This window comes from Bos javanicus, chromosome 4 (assembly GCF_032452875.1).
Source record: "Bos javanicus breed banteng chromosome 4, ARS-OSU_banteng_1.0, whole genome shotgun sequence".
Classification (NCBI taxonomy): domain Eukaryota; kingdom Metazoa; phylum Chordata; class Mammalia; order Artiodactyla; family Bovidae; genus Bos; species Bos javanicus.
In genome coordinates this window covers 95,822,300-95,841,655 of record NC_083871.1, presented here as the reverse complement: position 1 = coordinate 95,841,655, position 19,356 = coordinate 95,822,300, and the positions used below count along the sequence as shown (strand labels likewise).

General features: G+C 47.4%; 1 protein-coding gene across 2 annotated transcripts in view; it reads left to right on the top strand.

Annotated features, from left to right (window-relative positions):
- PODXL (podocalyxin like) overlaps positions 1-16,856 on the top strand; it is a 49,455-nt gene extending 32,599 nt beyond the window's left edge. The window contains exons 2-8 of one of the 2 annotated variants that reach the window (XM_061415401.1): positions 6,814-7,413; positions 8,317-8,537; positions 9,030-9,101; positions 10,958-11,105; positions 11,316-11,377; positions 11,643-11,810; positions 12,826-16,856. In XM_061415401.1, the coding sequence (XP_061271385.1) occupies positions 6,814-7,413; positions 8,317-8,537; positions 9,030-9,101; positions 10,958-11,105; positions 11,316-11,377; positions 11,643-11,810; positions 12,826-13,020 (1,466 nt within the window). In that variant the 3' untranslated portion in view covers positions 13,021-16,856. Of the gene's footprint in view, positions 1-6,813; positions 7,414-8,316; positions 8,538-9,029; positions 9,102-10,957; positions 11,106-11,315; positions 11,378-11,642; positions 11,811-12,825 lie in introns of those variants that run through there. The other variant, XM_061415402.1, reaches the window with a different exon arrangement.
- The last annotated feature ends 2,500 nt before the right edge of the window (positions 16,857-19,356 follow it).

Genomic DNA, 19,356 nt, shown 5'->3' with positions numbered 1-19,356 from the left:
TTCAGTGAATATTCAGAGCTGACTTCCTTTAGGATTGACTGTTTTGATCTCCTTGCAGTCTAAAGCCTTTGACCGATCACAACAAACTGTGGAAAATTCTCAGAGATAGGAATACCAGACCACCTCACCTACCTCCGGAGAAACCTATACGCAGGTCAAGAAGCAATAGAACTGGACATGGAACAATAGACTGATTCCAAATTGCAAAAAGAGTACGTCAAAGCTGTATATCATCACCATGCTTATTTATCTTACATGCAGAGTACGTCATGCAAAATCCCAGGCTGGATGAATCACAAGCCGAAATCAAGATTGCTAGCAGAAATATCAACAACCTCCCAGCATACCAGGCTGATGAACAGTCAGAATAACATGCTCCTATTCCCCTCAACAACACACCAAGTTTAATCAAAATCCAAAACACCATCAAAGATAAAACGCACTATATTTTACGAACCATGTGGGGGAGAAAAAACACTGCCAGAGTGTGCCTTAAAATAATTTATAATTCATCCTCAGCTCAGAGACATGAAAAGATGTCCTTTTTAGAGCACGTGAAGTACAGTGTTTCTCAAAACCTTGATGAAGAGAGTGTCATTTGAGCTCTCTTAAGGAACAGAGAGTGTGAGCAAGCAGACCATACATGATAAACCCCTGGAACACTTCTCTAAGACTTTGGTTTCTTCCTATTCATTATTCCAGAGAATTTCTGGCAACTTTAATATGTAGACTACCATTAAGTTCAGGTTGCAGTCAACCAGCTAAGAAAACAATTAGTACTTCTTGCAGCCGGTTGAGTCAGCATGATGGTCCCAGACCCCTGGTATGCATACCCATATTGATAAATTCAACCTGATAAAAATTGTGATTATTCTTCTCTGATCTAGCATCCTTACAGTCTATCAACTAGGCTTATTTGCTAGACTTTTTGCCGATTTTTTTTTAGGTAGAAGCCTTCTTCTGGGTTAGACTGTCTTTCTCAGGCATCTGACTGTTATCACAGGTTTGAAAAAAATGAAGAGTAGTAGAGATGATGAAAGGATATAGCTTTCTTTGTCATCGAGCTCAAGTGAGGTTATTGAGTTTTGAAGCAGGATAGAAACTGCGTCATCAGACAGGAGAAAAGTGGTTGAGTCTTCCAAGTAAGATCCATCGCAGATTGCCCCCCCTTTTTTTTTAGTTGTTTATTTGGCTGTGTTGGGTCTCAGTTGTGGCACACAGGATCCTTCTTGCAGGATCTTTGTTGGGTCATGTAGGATCCTCCACCACAGCCGACTGACTCTGGTTGTGGTGTGTGGACTTAGTTAATCCGTGGCTTGTGGTATCTTAGTTTCCTGACCAGTGATTGAACCCGCGTCTTCTGCCAGTTATCCCAACCAGGAAGGGTAGTATGTGTCTTACTAGCATCTAGTAGCTAGAGACCAGGGATGTTGTTAAACATCCCGCACTGCATAGGACCACCTCCATAACAAAAGTATCCAGCCCAAAGGGCTTCCCAGGTGGCACTAGTGGTAAAGAACCCACCTGCCAATGCAGGAAATGTAAGAGACACAGGTTTGATGCCAGGGCTGGGAAGATCCCCTGGAGGAGGGCATGGCAACCCACTCCAGTATTCTTGCCTAGAGAATCCCATAGACAGAGGAGCCTGGTGGGCTACCATCCATAGAGTCGTAAAGAGTCAGACACGACTGAAATGACTTAGCATGCATACATTCAGCCCAAAATATCAACAGTTTGGGGTTTGAAAACCTCTGCTTTCAGCTAGTCATCTTTGTAAGAAGTAACCACCCCACCCTACATCCTTAATTTATTAAATATGCTGATGTTCCTCTCCAGCAATCTCATTTTTTTGCCAGAAAGGTGCTCTGATATGATCAGTTATAAGAAGTGCCACTGTCAAATCATAACACTACATTGATTTTTACCACATGTCCTTTTATGCATGCCCTTTATATTGTTCTATGACAGTAGCCACTCAGTCCTGCCAAAGCCACTTTACGGGCACTTCATTCTAGATGGTGGGTGATGTTGTGACTGCCTCTCTGTGAAATGCTGTAGGATAGTAAAGTCACGTCACTTCATGTCTGCAGAATTCCACTTACCTTTAACCCCAGTAAGGCTGAGAAACTAGTTCTCACATTTCTATTGCCTGAGTCACTCCTAATGCAAATTTCTGATTCTCACTAGCAAAATGTATGTGTGTTCATGCACACACACATGAAAGCTGTTGGGTCCTTCTCCAGCTTATGAAGGAGCTGGGATTGCTGATGACCACATTTTGTTGTTGTTTAGTCTTTAAGTTGTGCCCAACTCTTTTGTGACCCTGTGGACTGTAGCCCACCAGGCTCCTCTGTCCATGGGATTTCCCAGGCAAGAATACTGGAGTGGGTAGTCATGCCCTCCTCCAGGGGATCTTCCCCACTCAGGGATCGAACCCAGGTCTCCTGCATTGGCAGGTGGATTTTCTACCACTGAGCCATCAGGGAAGCCCTGATGAAGACCACATTTAGGGTCACCCTTAACATTATCTGAGACAGGCTTATAGAACTTGTGTGAACAGGCAGTGCTGCTCACCGATGCCAAGGACCCAGATGCCTCAGCTTTGGCTGTAGACTCTCGACTCACCTCTGCAGCTGCTCACACCTGGTCATGGTTCTGCCGCTCCTGCCTCAGGGTTCCTCATAGTTGACCACCCCTTCACTCTCTGGCCCGGGTGGAAGTGACTCATTCATAGCAGCTTAGTGCATACTTAGGCTCTAGTCATAAGGGAGGCTGGCATTTTTCAGCATCTGTAGTGTAACAAGAGGCAAATCCTGCTTCCATCAGTCTTAACTGTGTGGGGAATTCTCCAAGCATAGAACTAGGTTACAGATTCTGATCGGCTATGTAGAATGGCCAGAGTCCACTTCGCTGAGTCCCAGCTCTCTCTCCCTTCTGCTCAAAACAGAAAACCAGGAGTCATCCTGACTTCTCCTCTTCCCCTCCCTTGGTACATCAGCAAGTAGTTGACTCTTTCTCCAAAATACAGTCTTGAATCCATCCTTGTTTTGGCTCTTGTGTCAAGGACTTGCTGCAGATGACTATTACCCACTTCATCTGAATTACTGTAACAGCTTCTTCTCTTCCCATCTCCACGTCCGTGTTCCCCAGAGCAGCAAGGGGATGTGTCTTTGTAAATCACCCTCTCAAACTTGTTTGCTTTTTAAAGCCTTCAGTGACTTTTTTGAGCACTTAAAATCCCAAATCCTTATTTTGGGCTAAGGAGGGTGATCTTATGCCTCATTTTACATGGGATACAGTTTTTAAGAGAGCTTCCATTTTATTCCCAAAACCCTACGGTTTGGACAGCATGTTAGTCCCTTTACTGTGAGGCCCTAAGTTTTCTGGGCCCTGCCCACCCCCCCTCACTCAGAAAACTGCACTCAGATTTGTGTTCTCTGAGCTCTTGTCCCTCCTTTGGGGACTTGCAGGTTCTTTCCTTCTCCCTGGTACACTTTTCCTCACCTTCTTCACATAGCTCTCGCCTTATTGTCCTTCAAGCCTTAGATTCATGGGTGTCCCTGAGGCGCTTTTCCTTAACTCTCTAACAGCATCACTTCCTTGTTCTCTGCATCACTTCCTTATTCATTTCCTCCATGGAGTCACCAGAATGTGACGTTTAATTCTCTGTTGTTGGTCAGTCGCTCAGTCATGTCTGACTCTTTGCGCCAGGCTTCCCTGCCATCACCAACTCCTGGAGCTTGCTCAAACTCATGTCCATCGAGTCAGTGATGCCATCCAACCATCTCATCCTCTGTCATCCCCTTCTCCTCCCACCTTCAATCTTTGCCAGCATCAGGGTCTTTTCTAATGAGTCAGTTCTTTTCATCAGGTGGCCAAAGTATTGGAGCTTCAGCTTCAGTAGCAGTTCTTCCAATGAACACCCAGGACTGATCTCCTGTAGGATGGACTGCTTGGATCTCCTTGCAGTCCAAGGGACTCTCAGGGGTCTTCTCCAACACCACAGTTCAAAAGCATCAATTCTTTGGCCCTCAGCTTTCTTTATGGTCCAACTCTCACATCCATACATGACTACTGGAAAAACCATCAGTTCAGTTCAGTCACTCAGTCGTGTCCGACTCTGCGACCCCGTGGACTGCAGCAGGCCAGGTGTCCCTGTCCATCACCAACTCCCAGAGTTTACTCAGACTCATGTCCATTGAGTTGGTGATGCCATCCAACCATCTCATCCTCTGTTAGCCTTTGCCCTGCTTCATTTTGTACTCCAAGGCCAAACTTGCTTGTTACTGCAGGGATTTCTTGATTTCCTTCTTTTGCATTCCAGTCCCTTATGATGAAAAGGACATCTTTTTTTTTTTTTTGGTGTTAGTTCTAGAAGGTCTTGTAGGTCTTCATAGAACTGTTCAACTTCAGCTTCTTTGGCATTAGTGGTTGGGGCATAGATTTGGATTACTGTAATATTGAATGGTTTGCCTTGGAAACAGATCATTCTGTCATTTTTGAGATTGCACCCAAGTATTGCATTTCAGACTCTTTTGTTGATTACGAGGGCTACTCCATTTCTTGTAAGGGATTCTTGCCCACAGTAGTAGATATAATGGTCATCTGATTAAATTTGGCCATTCTGGTCCATTTTAGTTCACTGATTCCTAAAATGTCAATGTTCACTCTTGCCATCTCCTGTTCAACCACTTCCAGTTTACCTTGATTCATGGACCTGACATTCCAGGTTCCTGTGCAGTATTGTTCTTTACAGCATTGGACTTTACTTCACATCACCAGTAACATCCACAACTGGGCATTGTTTTTGCTTTGGCTCCGTCTCTTCATTCTTTTTGGAGTTATTTCTCCACTCTTCTTCAGTAGCATATTGGGCACCTACTGACCTGGAGAGTTCATCTTTCAGTGTCATATCTTTTTGCCTTTTCATACTATGCATGGGGTTCTCAAGGCAAGAATATTGAGGTGGTTTGCTATTCCCTTCTCCAGTGGACCATATTTTGTCAGAACTCTCCACCATGACCCGTCCGTCTTGGGTGGCCCTACACAGCATGGGGCTCATAGTTTCATTGAGTTAAGACAAAGCTGTGGTCCATGTGATCAGTTTGGTTAGTTTTCTGTAATTATGGTTTCCATTCTGTCTGTCCTCCGATGGATAAGGATAAGAGGCTTGTCAAAGCTTCCTGATGGGAGAGACTGACTGTGGGAGAATCTGGGTCTTGCTCTGATGGGCGGGGGCATGCTCAGTAAATCTTTAATCCAATTTTCTGTTGATGGGCAGGACTGTGTTCCCTCCCTGTTTGGCCTGAGGCCAAACTATGGTAGGGATAATGGTGGTAATGGTGACCTCCTTAAGAAGGACTTTAGCCAGGACTGTTGTATTTAGTGCCCCCCGATCCCATGGCAGGTGACTGTCAACCCACACCTCTGCCAGAGACTCCTGGACACTCACAGGCAAGTCTGGCTCAGTCTCCTGTGGGATCACTGCTCCTTTCTCCTGGGTCCTGGTGTGCACAAGATTTTGTTTGTGCCCTCCAAGAGTCTGTTTCCCCAGTCCTGTGGAAGTTCTGTAATCAAATACTGCTGGGGGTTCTCAGTCCCTATGTCGGATCCCCAGGTTGGGAAATCTGTTGTGAGTCCTAGAACTTTAGGGCCGCACAAGTAAGCATCTGTGTCTTACTTTCCATTGTAATCCCAGGGCCTGAACCTGTCACTTAACTGTTCCCTCACTCAATCCCTGTTGTTGTTATTCAGTCTCAGTCATGTCTGACTCTTTGCAACCCCATGGACTGCAGCATGCCAGACTTCCCTATTCTTCACCATCTCCCAGAGCTTGTTCAAACTCATGTCCATTGAATGATGCCAGCCAACCATCTTATCCTCTGTCATCCCCTTCTTCTCCTGCCTTCAATATTTCTCAGCATCAGGGTCTTTTCTAATGAGTTGGCTGTTTGCATCAGGTGGCCAAAGTATTGGATTTCTAGCTTCAGCATCAGTCCTTGCAATGAATATTCAGGACTGATCTCCTTTAGGATTGACTGGTTTGATCTTGCAGTCCAAGGGACTCTCAAGAGTCTTCTCCAACACCACGGTTCAAAAGCATCAATTCTTCGGCACTCAGCCTTCTTTATGGTTCAACTCTCACATCCATACATGAGTACTGGGAAAGCCATAGCTTTGACTATATGGACCTTTGTTGGCAAAGTAATGTCTCTGCTTTTTAATATGCTCAATCCCTGACCCCTTGACAAAATTGAGCTCCCATGCTAGACAAAGAGAACCCCTCAGTGTTTCTCACAGTTGTCCTTAAGTACAATTTGTGTAATTTCACTTTTCCAGTTTCTCCTTCTAGATATATTTTTCCAGAGGAACAGAGGTCCTTCATGCCATGTTTAGAACAGGGTACTTGGATATGTGTGAGTCTGTTGCATTTTCTGCAAGCTCCTGGGTCTGGGAGGAGGCAGGGATGATGAGGGTTCTGTGCTGGGGTGTGGAAACCTTTAACAGTGTGTGTCTGGGGCCAGATGGGGAGGGCAGAGAATTCACTGCAGGTTCCGACAGGCAGTGGGACTGGGTGCTGAGTCCTTCTCTGGAGCAGAATTTCTCTTGACTTCCTCTGCTTTCTCCGCAGCCTCCCTCTTAGAGGCTTCTTGAACCCCAGAGAAATCTGGACACATCAAGGGCCCAAACCCTTGAGCAAAAATGGCAGGGATGAGAGTAAGGCCTCTGGATCCTGGGGAAGAGCTGGAGCAACGGAGAGAGAAAGACTTCCAGCTAATACCCTAATTGATTCTGTGTTGTCTTTGTCCATAGGGACAACCAAGGAACAAAGCTCAACTGTCACGAGCACAAAGCAGTCGGTAACATCCACAACCGCCAGTGATCAGACATCGAATTCAACCCCATTCAAACGCAGTACAGCCCCGACATCCACTGAGACATCCACTGTGACCGCAGCACCGGCCAGCATTGTGGCGTCAACCTCAGCCCAGAAAAGCCCAACTGCCACAGCCAATGAAACCACTCTTGTAACTACTGAAGATCCTACAACCACATCAACCACAGTCTCAGCAAGTCCTGAAAGCACGAGCAGCCGGAATGCAATGAATGATTCACCCACATCCAGAATCCCAACTACCCACAGTGTGACCACAGACAGCGTGACTGCTAAGGAAGGCAGTCAGAAAATCTCCACATCTCCAGATCCGACTATCATCCCAAGCATCTCTCCTATTCTGTCCTCCTCGACCAACCTCTCAAGCACTCAGCAGCCTAGCCCCAGCCCTGTGACTTCGGCTCCTGGGACTTCAGAGCCCACAGGGAGTTTCCCTGAGGGATCAGACAAAATGACCGTAACTACAAGTTTAGGCAGGATGACAAGTCCCACCTTCACAGCTCAGGTGACCACACTGAGTAAGTGTTGCCTTTTTGAAGCAGAAAGAAACTTTCAGATGTCTATGGTCTGTACCGTTGTTTGACTAGAAGGTGGAGATTCATGATGTGGGTTAAGGATCGTGTACCACCTTCGCTCAGTCTGTTTCCCATCCAGTGGTGAGCAGTGGCCAGCAGAGCTGTGTGTTGTGATGAGAGCTTGAGGTTTTGAACTGCCCAGTGGAGAATTTTCCTTTTTTTTTTTTTTTAAGTGCTAGTCTTAGTCCAGTAAATTCATTTCAAACCTCACTGATGGATCATGAGCCTCGTGGCCCATTTGAGATCTATTGAATCAGAATTCCTTGGTGTGAATCTGAGCATTCGCATTTCGAGGGACCGCCCCCCCCCTGCCCCCGCTGCCATGTCATGTGGGTACATGGTGAAGTCTGTCCTGTGTGAGAGCAGGGGCCCTGAGCTGGATAAACCTGGACTCCAGGCCCTGCTCTGCCACTTGTTGGTGGGGAATGCATCAAGCTCCTCTGAGCCTCCACTTCCTTGTTTATGAAAGGAGTAATTATGGTACTTTCCTCAGAGTCACTGTGAGGACTGAAGAAGGAAGTACCTGTGAAGCTCTTAGGACCCTGACATGAAGCAGTTACTCAGTTGACATTTGCTGCTGGCATTGTCACTGCTGTTGATACTTCTTCTCTTGGGTTCCTACACCGGCTCATCCAATCTGCTCATCCTGTAATAGGTTATGGGAACTGGCTTCATCCATCTACCTCCTCTTTCTCATAGCTTGCCTCCTTTTGCCTGTGGTCTGTAAAGCCAAAGTGGGGTGGGGGAAGACTAAAGAACCTCAGAAAACTAAGAACAGAAAAAGACTATCTTTTTTCTGTTTCAACTACTCACCTTTCCTCATAAGCTTTGTTTCCCCATTTACAGAAACACAGGTCGCAGTTGAAGGAACTCAACACACCTCCAGTGAGACGCCAGCTGTCACTGTCGCCACTGGAGTTCAGCAACCTACAGGCTCTTCACGGGGACGTGGGACCACATCTCTTGTCAGGAGATCCACCATCTCCAGCACTCAGTTGACATCAAATGCCCCCCAAAGCTCCAGCACGCCTTCTCCCACCTCAGTAATTCTAACAAATATAGGGAAGGTAAGAGAGCCCAGACTCGGAGAGAAAGGGACTCCAGGAAGAGCATCTCTACCCTTCCCTTCCCAGAGCCCCTGGTGGGGGTGTGAGGAGCCAGTATCATTCACCCACTGTCTCTGGCTTTGCTGGACTCGGCCTTAGACAGCGGGATAACCAGTAACATACCTGGCTGTCAGGCCCCAGCTGGCCAGCTCCCAGCTTGCCCGGAGCTACTTGCTTGGTGTCACCCACCTAACAGTGTGTGTACTCAGTCGCTTCAGTTGTGTCCAACTCTTTGCAACCCCATGGACTGTAGCCCGCCAGGCTTCTCTGTCCATGGGATTCATTCCCTCCTCCAGGGCAGTCTTCCCGACCCAGGGAGCAAACCCTGGTCTCTTGCATTGCAGGCAGATTCTGAGCCACCAGGGAAGCACCTAAGGGAGGGAGGGAGGGAGGATTCAAAGACGAGATCCTATCAAGTTAAGCCTGGCCCTTAATCCCAGTGGCTTCTTTCAGATCCAGTGCCATCCTCCTGAAAAGCTGAATGAGAGCAAACTCTCCCTGAACATCTCCAACGCCAACAGCTGTGTGAGTACCTTGTTCATCTGAGCCCCACCCTGACCTGTATCCTGCAAAGGCGGTTTAGCTCCAGGATTACTCAAAGTGGAAGGGAATGGAGTGTTCCTTGTAGAAAGGAGCTGAGAGATGTGTTCATTTCCTGCCCTTGTTTTTGGTCCTTCCAATCTTACGGAGGGTCAGAACCAGCTTCTCTAAAGGAAGCCCCGCCCACAGGGCTGCTACAGGCCAGAAATACCAGGTCTCCTGAGCTTTCACTTCTGAGAGTCTGACCCAAGCCCTGGTTCTTGCTTGCCTCCAGTTCAGGATGTGGCTTTGTTAAAGCCCATCTCTTTGGGCTTCAGAGGCCTCAGTTGAAAAGAAGAGGCTTAGTCTGCCTAACTTTCGTTGTTCTAAGAGTCTGTGGTTTTATATTTCCTGCTCCATGTTATCTGATGGCCTGCCTCTAACCCAGGGGAGCCGTTGCCAACAGCTGTTCTTCCACTCAGGATGGTGTGTGTGTGTACTGTTTGAGGGAGATGGTGTCAGCACGTGTGTGAGTGCGTTTGCATGAAAGAGAGAGTTTAGCCGTGTTGTCCACTGCCTTCAGACTGCCAGTCTCCCTAGGATTAAGGGCTTTAGTCTGGGGATATCTGCTGCAGCGCTTACTCAGTAGCTGAGGCCTGAGTGAGTGCTGGTGATGGATGGCTCACTGCCGCCCTCTCCTGGTCAGTGGCTATTTTGCAAACACCCCTAGGAACCAGAAAGTGAAAGCAAGCAGCATGGAAAACTTGGGTTTACGATACTTTAATGCTACCTATTTTCTGCAGTTGTTTTCTTTCGGGTGTCCATTTTGCTGGAATTTTCCAAGTGAACTATAGAAAAGCTGGAGTTTTCAAACAGAGCAGGGTTTTCCTGGGATTGGGCTTGTTGGACAAGGTGAGAAAGACACTGACACTTGCCCAGCCTTTCCTCCGGCTCTTTTTGGCTGAAACTTGGCAGGGATGTGTTTGGTGGTAAGCCTTCTTTTGCCATAAATGGGAAGAGGAAAGCCCTGCATCTTTACCTGGCAGCAGGGCTGGGGAGTTAGTAGGCCTAAGGAAATGCCAGGTAGAAAACCCAAGGGATGGTTTGTGGGACAAGCCAAAGCAAGAGTCCTATTCTTCATCTGGTATCCTTATTCCAAAGTCTGGTCAGAGAAACACCAGTTTGGGGTGCCTCTGGATGACTGGGTAAAAGCTCCCCACACTTCACTTCCTCACCCTCAGCCCTAAAGCCACATCAGCCATGCTCTTTCTGCTTAGAAATATAGAGGAAGCCCCTCAAAGATGTCCTTGTGCGTCTTTCAGACACTCCCAAGTCCCCCTGTGCAGTGATGGCCTTGCCCTTCTCTTGTCAGCCTATTTATGTTTTTAGTCTTAGCCGAGGGAACAGGCAAGTGTTTCAACTTTGGGATGGATGACCTTGAGCGGAGAGCCGGGCACTTCCCCTCCTGAGGTCTCTGAACTCAGCATCAAGGGCTGGTGAATGCAGGTTCATTGGCATCTTTGCGCTGGCAGTGCCTCCGTGGGTCCTTCCAGGGGAGAGAAATGATGACAGGCAGCAGATCGTGATGCTTAAAGAGCTCTGAGAAAGAGGGGCACACTCGGGGGAATGGCATTGTTCAACCAAGATGAGATAAGCGGGACGGGAGGACGAGGGAGGAGATGTCCACCTGAGCCAGAGAAGGCAGGGGCTGGCCCAGGAGGAGAGCGTGTGACCCGCCAGTCCAGGCAATCGGTTCACAGCTGGCAACAGCATTGTCCTGACCTTAGCTTGCAAGGGCGGCCCCACAAGCCTAGGCCACTGTTGTGATCCCCAAGGAATTACCTGTTGTTTCCCCACAACAGAACGCAGTTGCTTCAAATCACAAACTGGTCGAGGTGTTGTGCCAAGCAGTAAAATCCTCCTTCAACAAAACTCAAGATGAGTGCCATATAGAGATGGCTCCTGGTTCACATGCCCAGGAAGTGGACATCAAACAAATTACTATCATCAGTGAGTTGAGGGCAAGGGCAGGGAGGCCTGTCTGGGGTGGGAATGGGGCAGGGGGGTGACAGGAGCCACAGGATGGGTCAGTTGTCAACTCTCAGTCACCTGCACGAGAAGAGACACCGCTCAGGAGACGGAGGAACAGGAAGTCCTCTGTCCCTGCCATGTCTCTCTGAGCTAGACCATTGAAGCGGCATCTCTCCCTCTCCCCCTCAGCAAAGCTCCAACCCACGGACATTTATAAGTTGCTGAAAAATGACTGGGACAAGCTAGAAGGCGTAAGTAGACGGCCCCACATGCTGGGACAGACTGGGTCAGGAGCCTGTCCCTCGGAAGCCCATGGTTCCCCGTTTCCACTGTTTCTCATTGCTGAGGAACCTCTGGTTTGCAAGCATCTAGATGGGAGGATAAAAGGGGACAGCAGGGCAGTGGAACAGGCCCCCCAAACCCCAAGTGGAAGAGCTCGTAAGTGAACGGGAGTTCTGAGAGAGAGAGGGACCCGGAACCTGTTTTTTGCTCTGTCACTTTCTCTTTCCTGGCCAGGTGGGAGTCAGAGACATGCAGTTTGGGGGTCAAGGACCACCAGAAGAGATGGAGGACCGGTTCAGCATGCCCCTGATCATCACTATTGTCTGCATGGCATCCTTCTTGCTCCTGGTGGCGGCCCTCTATGGCTGCTGCCACCAGCGCCTCTCCCATAGGAAGGACCAGGTGAGGACCAAGCAGTCCAGTTCACCAGAGGACTTTCACCCTGTTATTCCCATATTGGAGAAAAGCCGTGGGCCCTTTCTGATAGGCAGAGGTCATCATCCCTTACAGGAAATGGAAATTTGCCTGAAGAATTAAAGAGGCGGCAAGGGTTTTGGAGTCAAAGAAGACTTGCGTTAAGCCCTAGCTCTGCCTCTGATTAACTGGGTGACCTTGAGCAAGTCATAATCTCTGAGCTTCAGGTTTCTCATCTGCGTAGTGGGAATATCCACCTTGCAGAGTTGCTCTGTGGATCCATTGCTGTAAATGGGCTGAGGCATACCCGTCTAACCAGAAGGTTTATCATCTACCTTCCTAGGATTCCCTTGTAACAGTTCCGCCCAGATTCAGGGTTCTCAACCCTGGCTGCACACTGTGGAGAGCTTTACAAGAAATCCCCCTGCTTAGTTTCCTCACACCCCAACTGAAACGGCATTTCTGGGCCACTGTATTTGTTTAAAGCTTCCCAGGGACTGTCTTCTGCCACTGAGGTTGTATCCCGGGTAAAGAAGGAGAGAAAGCTCCCTTCAGATGGTTTCCACCTGCAGCGGGAGGGCAAAAGTTTCTGTACACATCAGGTTCAGCCTTAGAGAAGTCCTAGTCATTGGGCCTGATGAAATGCATTTTCTTAGAGTTCTTCCCTGTTCAGAGAAGTGGTGAGGAGGGACCTTGAGAGGAAGGTTTGATGGGGAAGGAGTGGAGGAGAGGAGATGGGAGAACAAAGTCCGTCTCTGCTGACGTTACAGATTTGCCACCAGGGGACAGCTGGGAATTCTAGGGATACTGGGCAGGTTCTCATCTCAAACTTGCCCTGAAGCAAGCCAGCCGTCAGGATTGGCCTCCAGGACCGCCTGGTGTCCACATTAGCTAAATTGGGGTTCCTGAATTATAGGGGAACAAGTGCCAGTATTAAGGTTAGAGCAAGGCTGACTACTCTCAAAAACTACCCTTTTTTCTTGGGTCACCTCTGTCACTCTAGCAACGACTAACAGAGGAGCTACAGACGGTGGAGAATGGTTACCACGACAATCCGACACTGGAAGTGATGGAGACCTCATCAGAGATGCAGGAGAAGAAGGTGGCGAACCTCAATGGGGAGCTGGGGGACAGCTGGATTGTGCCTCTGGACAACCTGACCAAAGATGACCCTGAAGAGGAAGACACACACCTCTAATCGGGGCTGCCGGCCATCTCCGACGGTGCAGAGCTCCAGCCCAACCACCTCAAGTGCCATTTGTAAGGGGAGGAGGAAGACCCTTCTTCCCCTTAGAGGGAAAGACTGGGGAAGAAGAGCAGACTTGGAGGGTCCCTTCATCCCAGTCCCCACAGGCCTTAATTTTTCCCTTTTCAAGCTGAACAAATCACATTCTGTGTAGAATCCTCTTGTAGAATAACCCACTAGTACCTGAGTGCAGTGCTGCTGGGAGAACAGGGAAGAGCCATAGAAGGAACTCTTCGAGACCATCTACTAGCCTCCATTCACAGACAAGATGACCGAGGCCTTAAGAGGGTAAAGTCAAGATCACACAGCCACTGGGTGACATGTCGGAATGAAAACAGAGACCCTTCATTCAGTCCAGTGCCCGTTCCCACCACACCACGCTGCTGGCATCACCCATGCCCTCCCTCCAGAGCTACCCCGGGCAGGGGTGGAAGCTGCCCATCAGTGGATGGGCTGGAGGGCAGAGCGGGGCTGGATCCTGCCTCCGCGGGGTCTGGCTCCTTGAAAGGACAGGTCCCGTTCCTGTCTCGTCTGCCGGCCTTGTCTGCCTGCCTGTGTTCCTGCCCTTTGTTCTCCCTCCCTTCATTCAGTTTTTTCATCCCCACTCTGTTCCAGGGCCTCTGGGACTAACAGAGGTCATTCATGACCCTCAGGCCCTTGTTCTGGAGTCTAGTTTCCTGGCATCTGCTGGCACTGACAGAGCACACAAGACTCCCCCTGTGAACATGTCTGCCCACCAGCCATCTACAGATGAAGAGAGAAAGGGAAGCCCCTCTTTCCAGGATGGGTCCCCACATACCCCCAAGGCTCCCCAAGTGCTGCCTGCCTCCCACCCCCACAGGGACTAAAATCTGCAGCAGCTACCGAAGACAAGATGTTTCCTGTTTCATTGTCATTGCTCAGCCGATGCAATAGAGAGGAGATCCCAACTCAGTCATTCCCTCTGAGGTTCAGTGTGAATGAGCAGCTTTAGGACAGAGCTTCCTCAGGCCCAGTCAGCAGAGAGGTGTCCAGACAGACAATCGACTGAAACAGGAAGGACAGGCTTTACTTTTCCATTTCATAGGATACTCAGGGGCTTTGCAAGTTGCTCAAGAGTTTTCTCTTTTAATCCAACCCTCTACTGCCAAAGGCCAAAGCTCAAATCATTGAGATGTTTGAAGATTCCAGTCTTCTGTGCATAGGGCAAGAAGAGCCTGGAGGGGAGGTGCACTTCAAGCTGCGTAAGGAGCAGCCAGCCCGAGTAGAATCCCAGCAACCTTTCACTGTCAGGCATGGAGCTAGGCCATGCCATGTGCCCTCTTCGGTATTCCTAGTGGGGCTGGCTGCCCGGCGCTCCTGCAGGTTCTGGTGGCATTCTCAGGGAAGCACAGTGCCGACCATTGCCCAGTGGAGGGGTTTGGAGGGAGCTTAGCAGGTAGCAGCTACATAGACGGCACCTGAGGACTGAGCACAGCGAGCTTTCATCTGATTTTCTGAGGAGAGGGAATTCTGTGTGGAATTTTGAACTCTGCCCACGGTCTCTCTGTTGCTAGGCATAACGCCCCTAGATCCTACTAGGAAGATGCTTCAGGAGAATTAAAATGGTCACTTGGCCTAGGCTGCGATAGATCTGATAGAATAGGCTCTCTGCTTTGGGACAGGTTATTTTTTTTAAAGGAGAGGATCTTAGGGGGACAATCTGTGTCTTTCCTTGGCCATCTAATTCCCTCTTCATAGTCTTTAGCCATTTGATACCAAGGGGAAGAGGAAGGCCAGAGGTTCAAGTAGGGCCCCCAGTGAGTTTCCCACAAGCTAGAAAGATAAGGTAACAAAGATCCTGAAGTATTTGCCCTGATTCTTCCCTATTTGGAGGCTGGCAGGATGGAGAATACTGGTTTGGGGGGAAATAGAGGAAAATGCTGTCTCACTGGGAAAAGATGTTTGCTTCTTTCCTACCCAGCATTTGGTTCTTTCTACCCAGTGGGTTTCTATCATGGCCACCGTGGGAGAGGCCAGCCTGGATTACTCCTTTGCTGATTCTGGGTCTCATTCCACCAGCCAGGTTTAGACAGAGACAGCAGATACATTCTGGAAGCCAATCAAAGGCCATAAGCCACAGGCCTCTTGGGGAGCGAGAAGGTGACTGGCAAGGACCAGAGAGTAAAAATGAAGCTTGGTCAAGAGGAATGACTGTGGCTCTGTCCAGAGACAGCCTTGACAAGCTCTGGGCTGGTTCAGAGGCTCCTTCTTTGGGTGCATCTAGTTGCCCAGAAGCTAGAACAACTTGCCCTGGCTTGCTCATGCCACTAGACACCTATGTCAAAGACCATATTGCCATGTGTCTGTAGTGGTCATCTTCTTCCCACATCTTTACTGGTCTTGGATGCTATCTAGTTAATTCAGATTCTGGGGCTAAGAGAGGAGAGAAAGAGAGAGAACTCAGCATTGACTTGAAACAATCTGTGCCAGAGAGATTATAAACTCTTATTTCGGTGGCACACTGGTTTCCCTAAACTTCATAAAAGGCCAGAAACCATGAATCTGATGACTGGACGAAATCCAGGGGGAAGCACACTGTCATGGCAGTGGGGAGAGGCGCAGCAATGCTTATGAAGGGGGGCACAGAATATTCGTGTCATAGGCCAAGATACAGGTTTAATCTAGTCTAGATGCAAGCCTGTTCTTTCCCTTCTCGAAAAGGAAAGCTAACAGAAAGTTTATTTAAATCACTTCTTGAGCTTTTATCTTTTTGACAATATACTGGAGAAACTTTGAAAAACCAGTTCCAGCTGATACACATATATGTATTTTTTGAAAATGTAAATACAACAGCCACATGTTAATCCACCCCGCACTGCTTTGAGTGAATATACTTCGAAAAAAACCTTTGTTAAGAGAGAAGGCTTTTTTCCCTCTAAACAGGAATGTAAATGTCTATTTTACTAGCTTTTGTTTTTCTTTAATGAAAAATGAAATACGAGACAGGCTGATGATGAAGTATTTGTCTTGCAGACTGGGCATTTTTATTTTTAAATATGATCCTCATCCCCTCCCCATGAAGTCCCAGCACGTTACAATAAGGGTTGTAGTCAATATGCACTGGTTGGGAAGAGACTCTCTAGTCATAGAGGGGTTTTAGAACCCAGTCCAATCTTTTATTTTTTTAACAGAAGAAGAGTCTGAAGCCCAGAAAGATAAAGTGACCTGGTGAAACTCATGTATTTAGTGACAGAAAACAGGCTTAAAACCTGGACTGGAAGACTGTCCAGTGCTCTGTGCTTCAGGAAGAAACCAACAAATTAAGGAGAGTGATACCAAGGACAGATCTGCAGCAAGCGTAGGGAGAGCATGAAGACAAAAACAGGAACCTTACTGGTCTGTGGCTTATTTAGATCTAAGACTTAAATGAACAATTTTGTTCTGCCAAGAATAGTTTTGAATAGTTTCTACATATAGGACTAAGGATCAAAGGGAACAAGATGGGAAGGCACAGGGGGCGAGAGTAAAGCAATGGCTTCCATCATTGTCATTAGCTGATTAACTCAGGTTTGGTGAAAATCCTACCCTGAGTCAAAGGAGGGGATTACTATTTGCTCCATGTCTTTTTAAAAAAATTAGTGAATGTTAAAAGAGTTTGCTCAGGAGACTGGGAGAGCTGTATCTTGGTGGACAGGGGTCTAAAGTACACTGGAATTTACTGAGAAACTTGTTTGTAAAGATTATTACTTATTGCTGTTTTCTTACAAAAGTATATTTTGGAAAGTTGTATACTGTCAATTAAACTGCTTTTGTCTAAGCTGGCTCAAGCGCTAGTATTTTGCTCTGATTGGCTTCCATTCTTCACTTGCGCACATGGCTCATCACTGAAGACCCTCTGCATAGTGGTGCCTGCTTAACTGCACAGGCCCAGAGCAAAAGGACAGAAGCGAGAGGAAGGACAAAGGGGTTCTGGCGATGATGCCAAGTTCTCCAGATCATCTCAGGCTGCCTTAGGGAGGAGAACCCAAAGTGCCCCATTTCCCTCACAACACATTTATCAGTGTTTTCCCCTCTTCCTTCTCTTCATTTGCCTCAGAAAAAATTGTGACTCACCCACCACCAAAGATCCCAAGGGGGCTGCTGAACCCTGATAGGTATGAAACAGTTTTAAGGACAAGGCAAACATTAATAAAAATACAAAAAAAAATTAAAGGATTCTGTCTGCCAATAAAAGGATCAGTTTACTTGTCAGAAGCCTGTGCCCGTCCCTTACCCAGAGATATGCGAGCATGCCCAGTAATGTCAGACTCAGACCCCATGCAGCACAGGCTCCTCTGTCCCTGAGATTCTCCAGGCAAGGATACTGGAGTGGGTTGCCATTTCCTCCTCCAGGGGATCTTCTGGCTCAGGGATCAAACCCACCTCCTCCTGTATTTCCCGTGTTAGCAGGTGGATTCTTTACCCAGAGATGTAGTGAAGATGAAGGAGGTTCAGGAAAGGAATTGCTCAAAGATGATTCTGATTCTCTTTGTCTCTTGGGGTGGTAATTATCTACTGACATGTTTCTTCACTGCAAGAAGAAAACTTTATCATTCCTAATCTGCTGCAGGGGAACAGGTGAATCTGGTCCATGCTCATACTTGGCTATACAGCAGTCTCTTCTGTTTGCCTGGCATCTTACAGTTTACACATCTTATTTAGGAGTTGTCACCATTCTACCGATAGGGAAACTGGGGACAGAAACTGAGGATTCTCTCAAGATCACACAGCTAGTTAAATGTACCACTAGGCCTCGAATCTACATCTTTTCCCTCCCAAGTTGTACATTCTCTCAACACCATATTGATGCTTGTGTTCCAATAACAACAAAGTATGTTTCCAGAATGCAATTATAATAGGATTTTCCCTTTACATGGGAGTTCCGAAAGGCAGTTAACATCCTTAAGGCTGCCAGAGTTGGGCCAGGGGTATTTTGAGGTTAACTTTTAAGAGTGTGCCAAGAATACAGAGAGGAGGAGTACCAAGAACTCAGGAAGGCCTCTGGCCATGCTCAAGGTACACTGTTCTAAGAGAATGACTCATCGTTTATCATGGTCACAAAGACCTATGACTCCATTCTCTTCCTGAAGAGGTCATTCACCCTGCTCCCTGCCCTGCCAACCAAGAGGCACTCTCAGTTGTCATTTTTAATTTGTTATGCCTCTTAGTCACTCTAAGTCTCCATTTTACAAGCTCCCTCCCAAACCGCATATTTACTTTGAATCCTAAGGGTGAAAAAATTAAAGAACAGGACAGCCACTATAGTTAACATAGGTGGTACTGAGATAGCTAGTATTTTTCAATGGCCTTGGCATCTTATAGATTAAAAAGTCACTGGGACCCTAGCAAACAGGGTCTTCTACCAGCATTTACTTAAAAGGGAAGGTGAGGCAAAGGAGTTGAGACTGTGCCCAGTGCTACACAAAAGTCACTGGTGGATCTAGATACGAGCCTTGGATTCCTGACTCCTGCCCTGGACCACCCATCCTTACAGCCCGAGTTCAGAGGGCAGGTAGACAACATGTGCTACAGACATTATACCAAATGTCCTAACCTCCCACTTGGTTTTGCCAAACATCAGACTTACTAGCCTGGCAGTGGACAGACCAACAGTAGGAAAGCTACTTCTACTACAGCTTTTCTTTCTTTCTTCCTTGTAATATGAATGTTTCTGGACAGAATATAACTTGACGGCCTTCATCCACACTTGATATGGGAGCAGCTACCATCTCAACTGTGTTAAACACGAAGCCTTCTCTGCTGACTGCTCCCCTCCCACCAGATGACAAATACCTCAAGGGAGAGGAGGTGGTGACCCACATTTCCATCCTTTTAATTCTCTAGAGGATTAACCCAGGAAAGGCCAATTCCTTACCTTATCACCACACACTGTTTTCCTGTTTTGAAAACAGAGAAATGTTACTTACAGGCCATGCTCAAAGCACACTCTAGTAAAATGGATTATTTTTGATTTGTAAAGTGAGAGAACATAATCCCTATTTTGAATAAAATCAGTGGACAACTAACACCAGAATACAGAATCACACACAAAGCCAAGAAAAATGTAAACCAGACCAGGAGATAGAAAGGGCCAAGAGGAAAGCTCCTTGTAAGAGTCTGTCTGGAAAGCTCATACAACTCAGCCCAAACAATCCGTTATCTTTGTTGAGCATATTTCTAAGTTTATTTTTTTTCAAGGATCAGCCCTTAAAATTTCTTCCCCTTCTTTGGAGACAGGGATCCAGAATTTTACCAGCCTTCAGATTCTCTTTATTATCTTTTCTACAA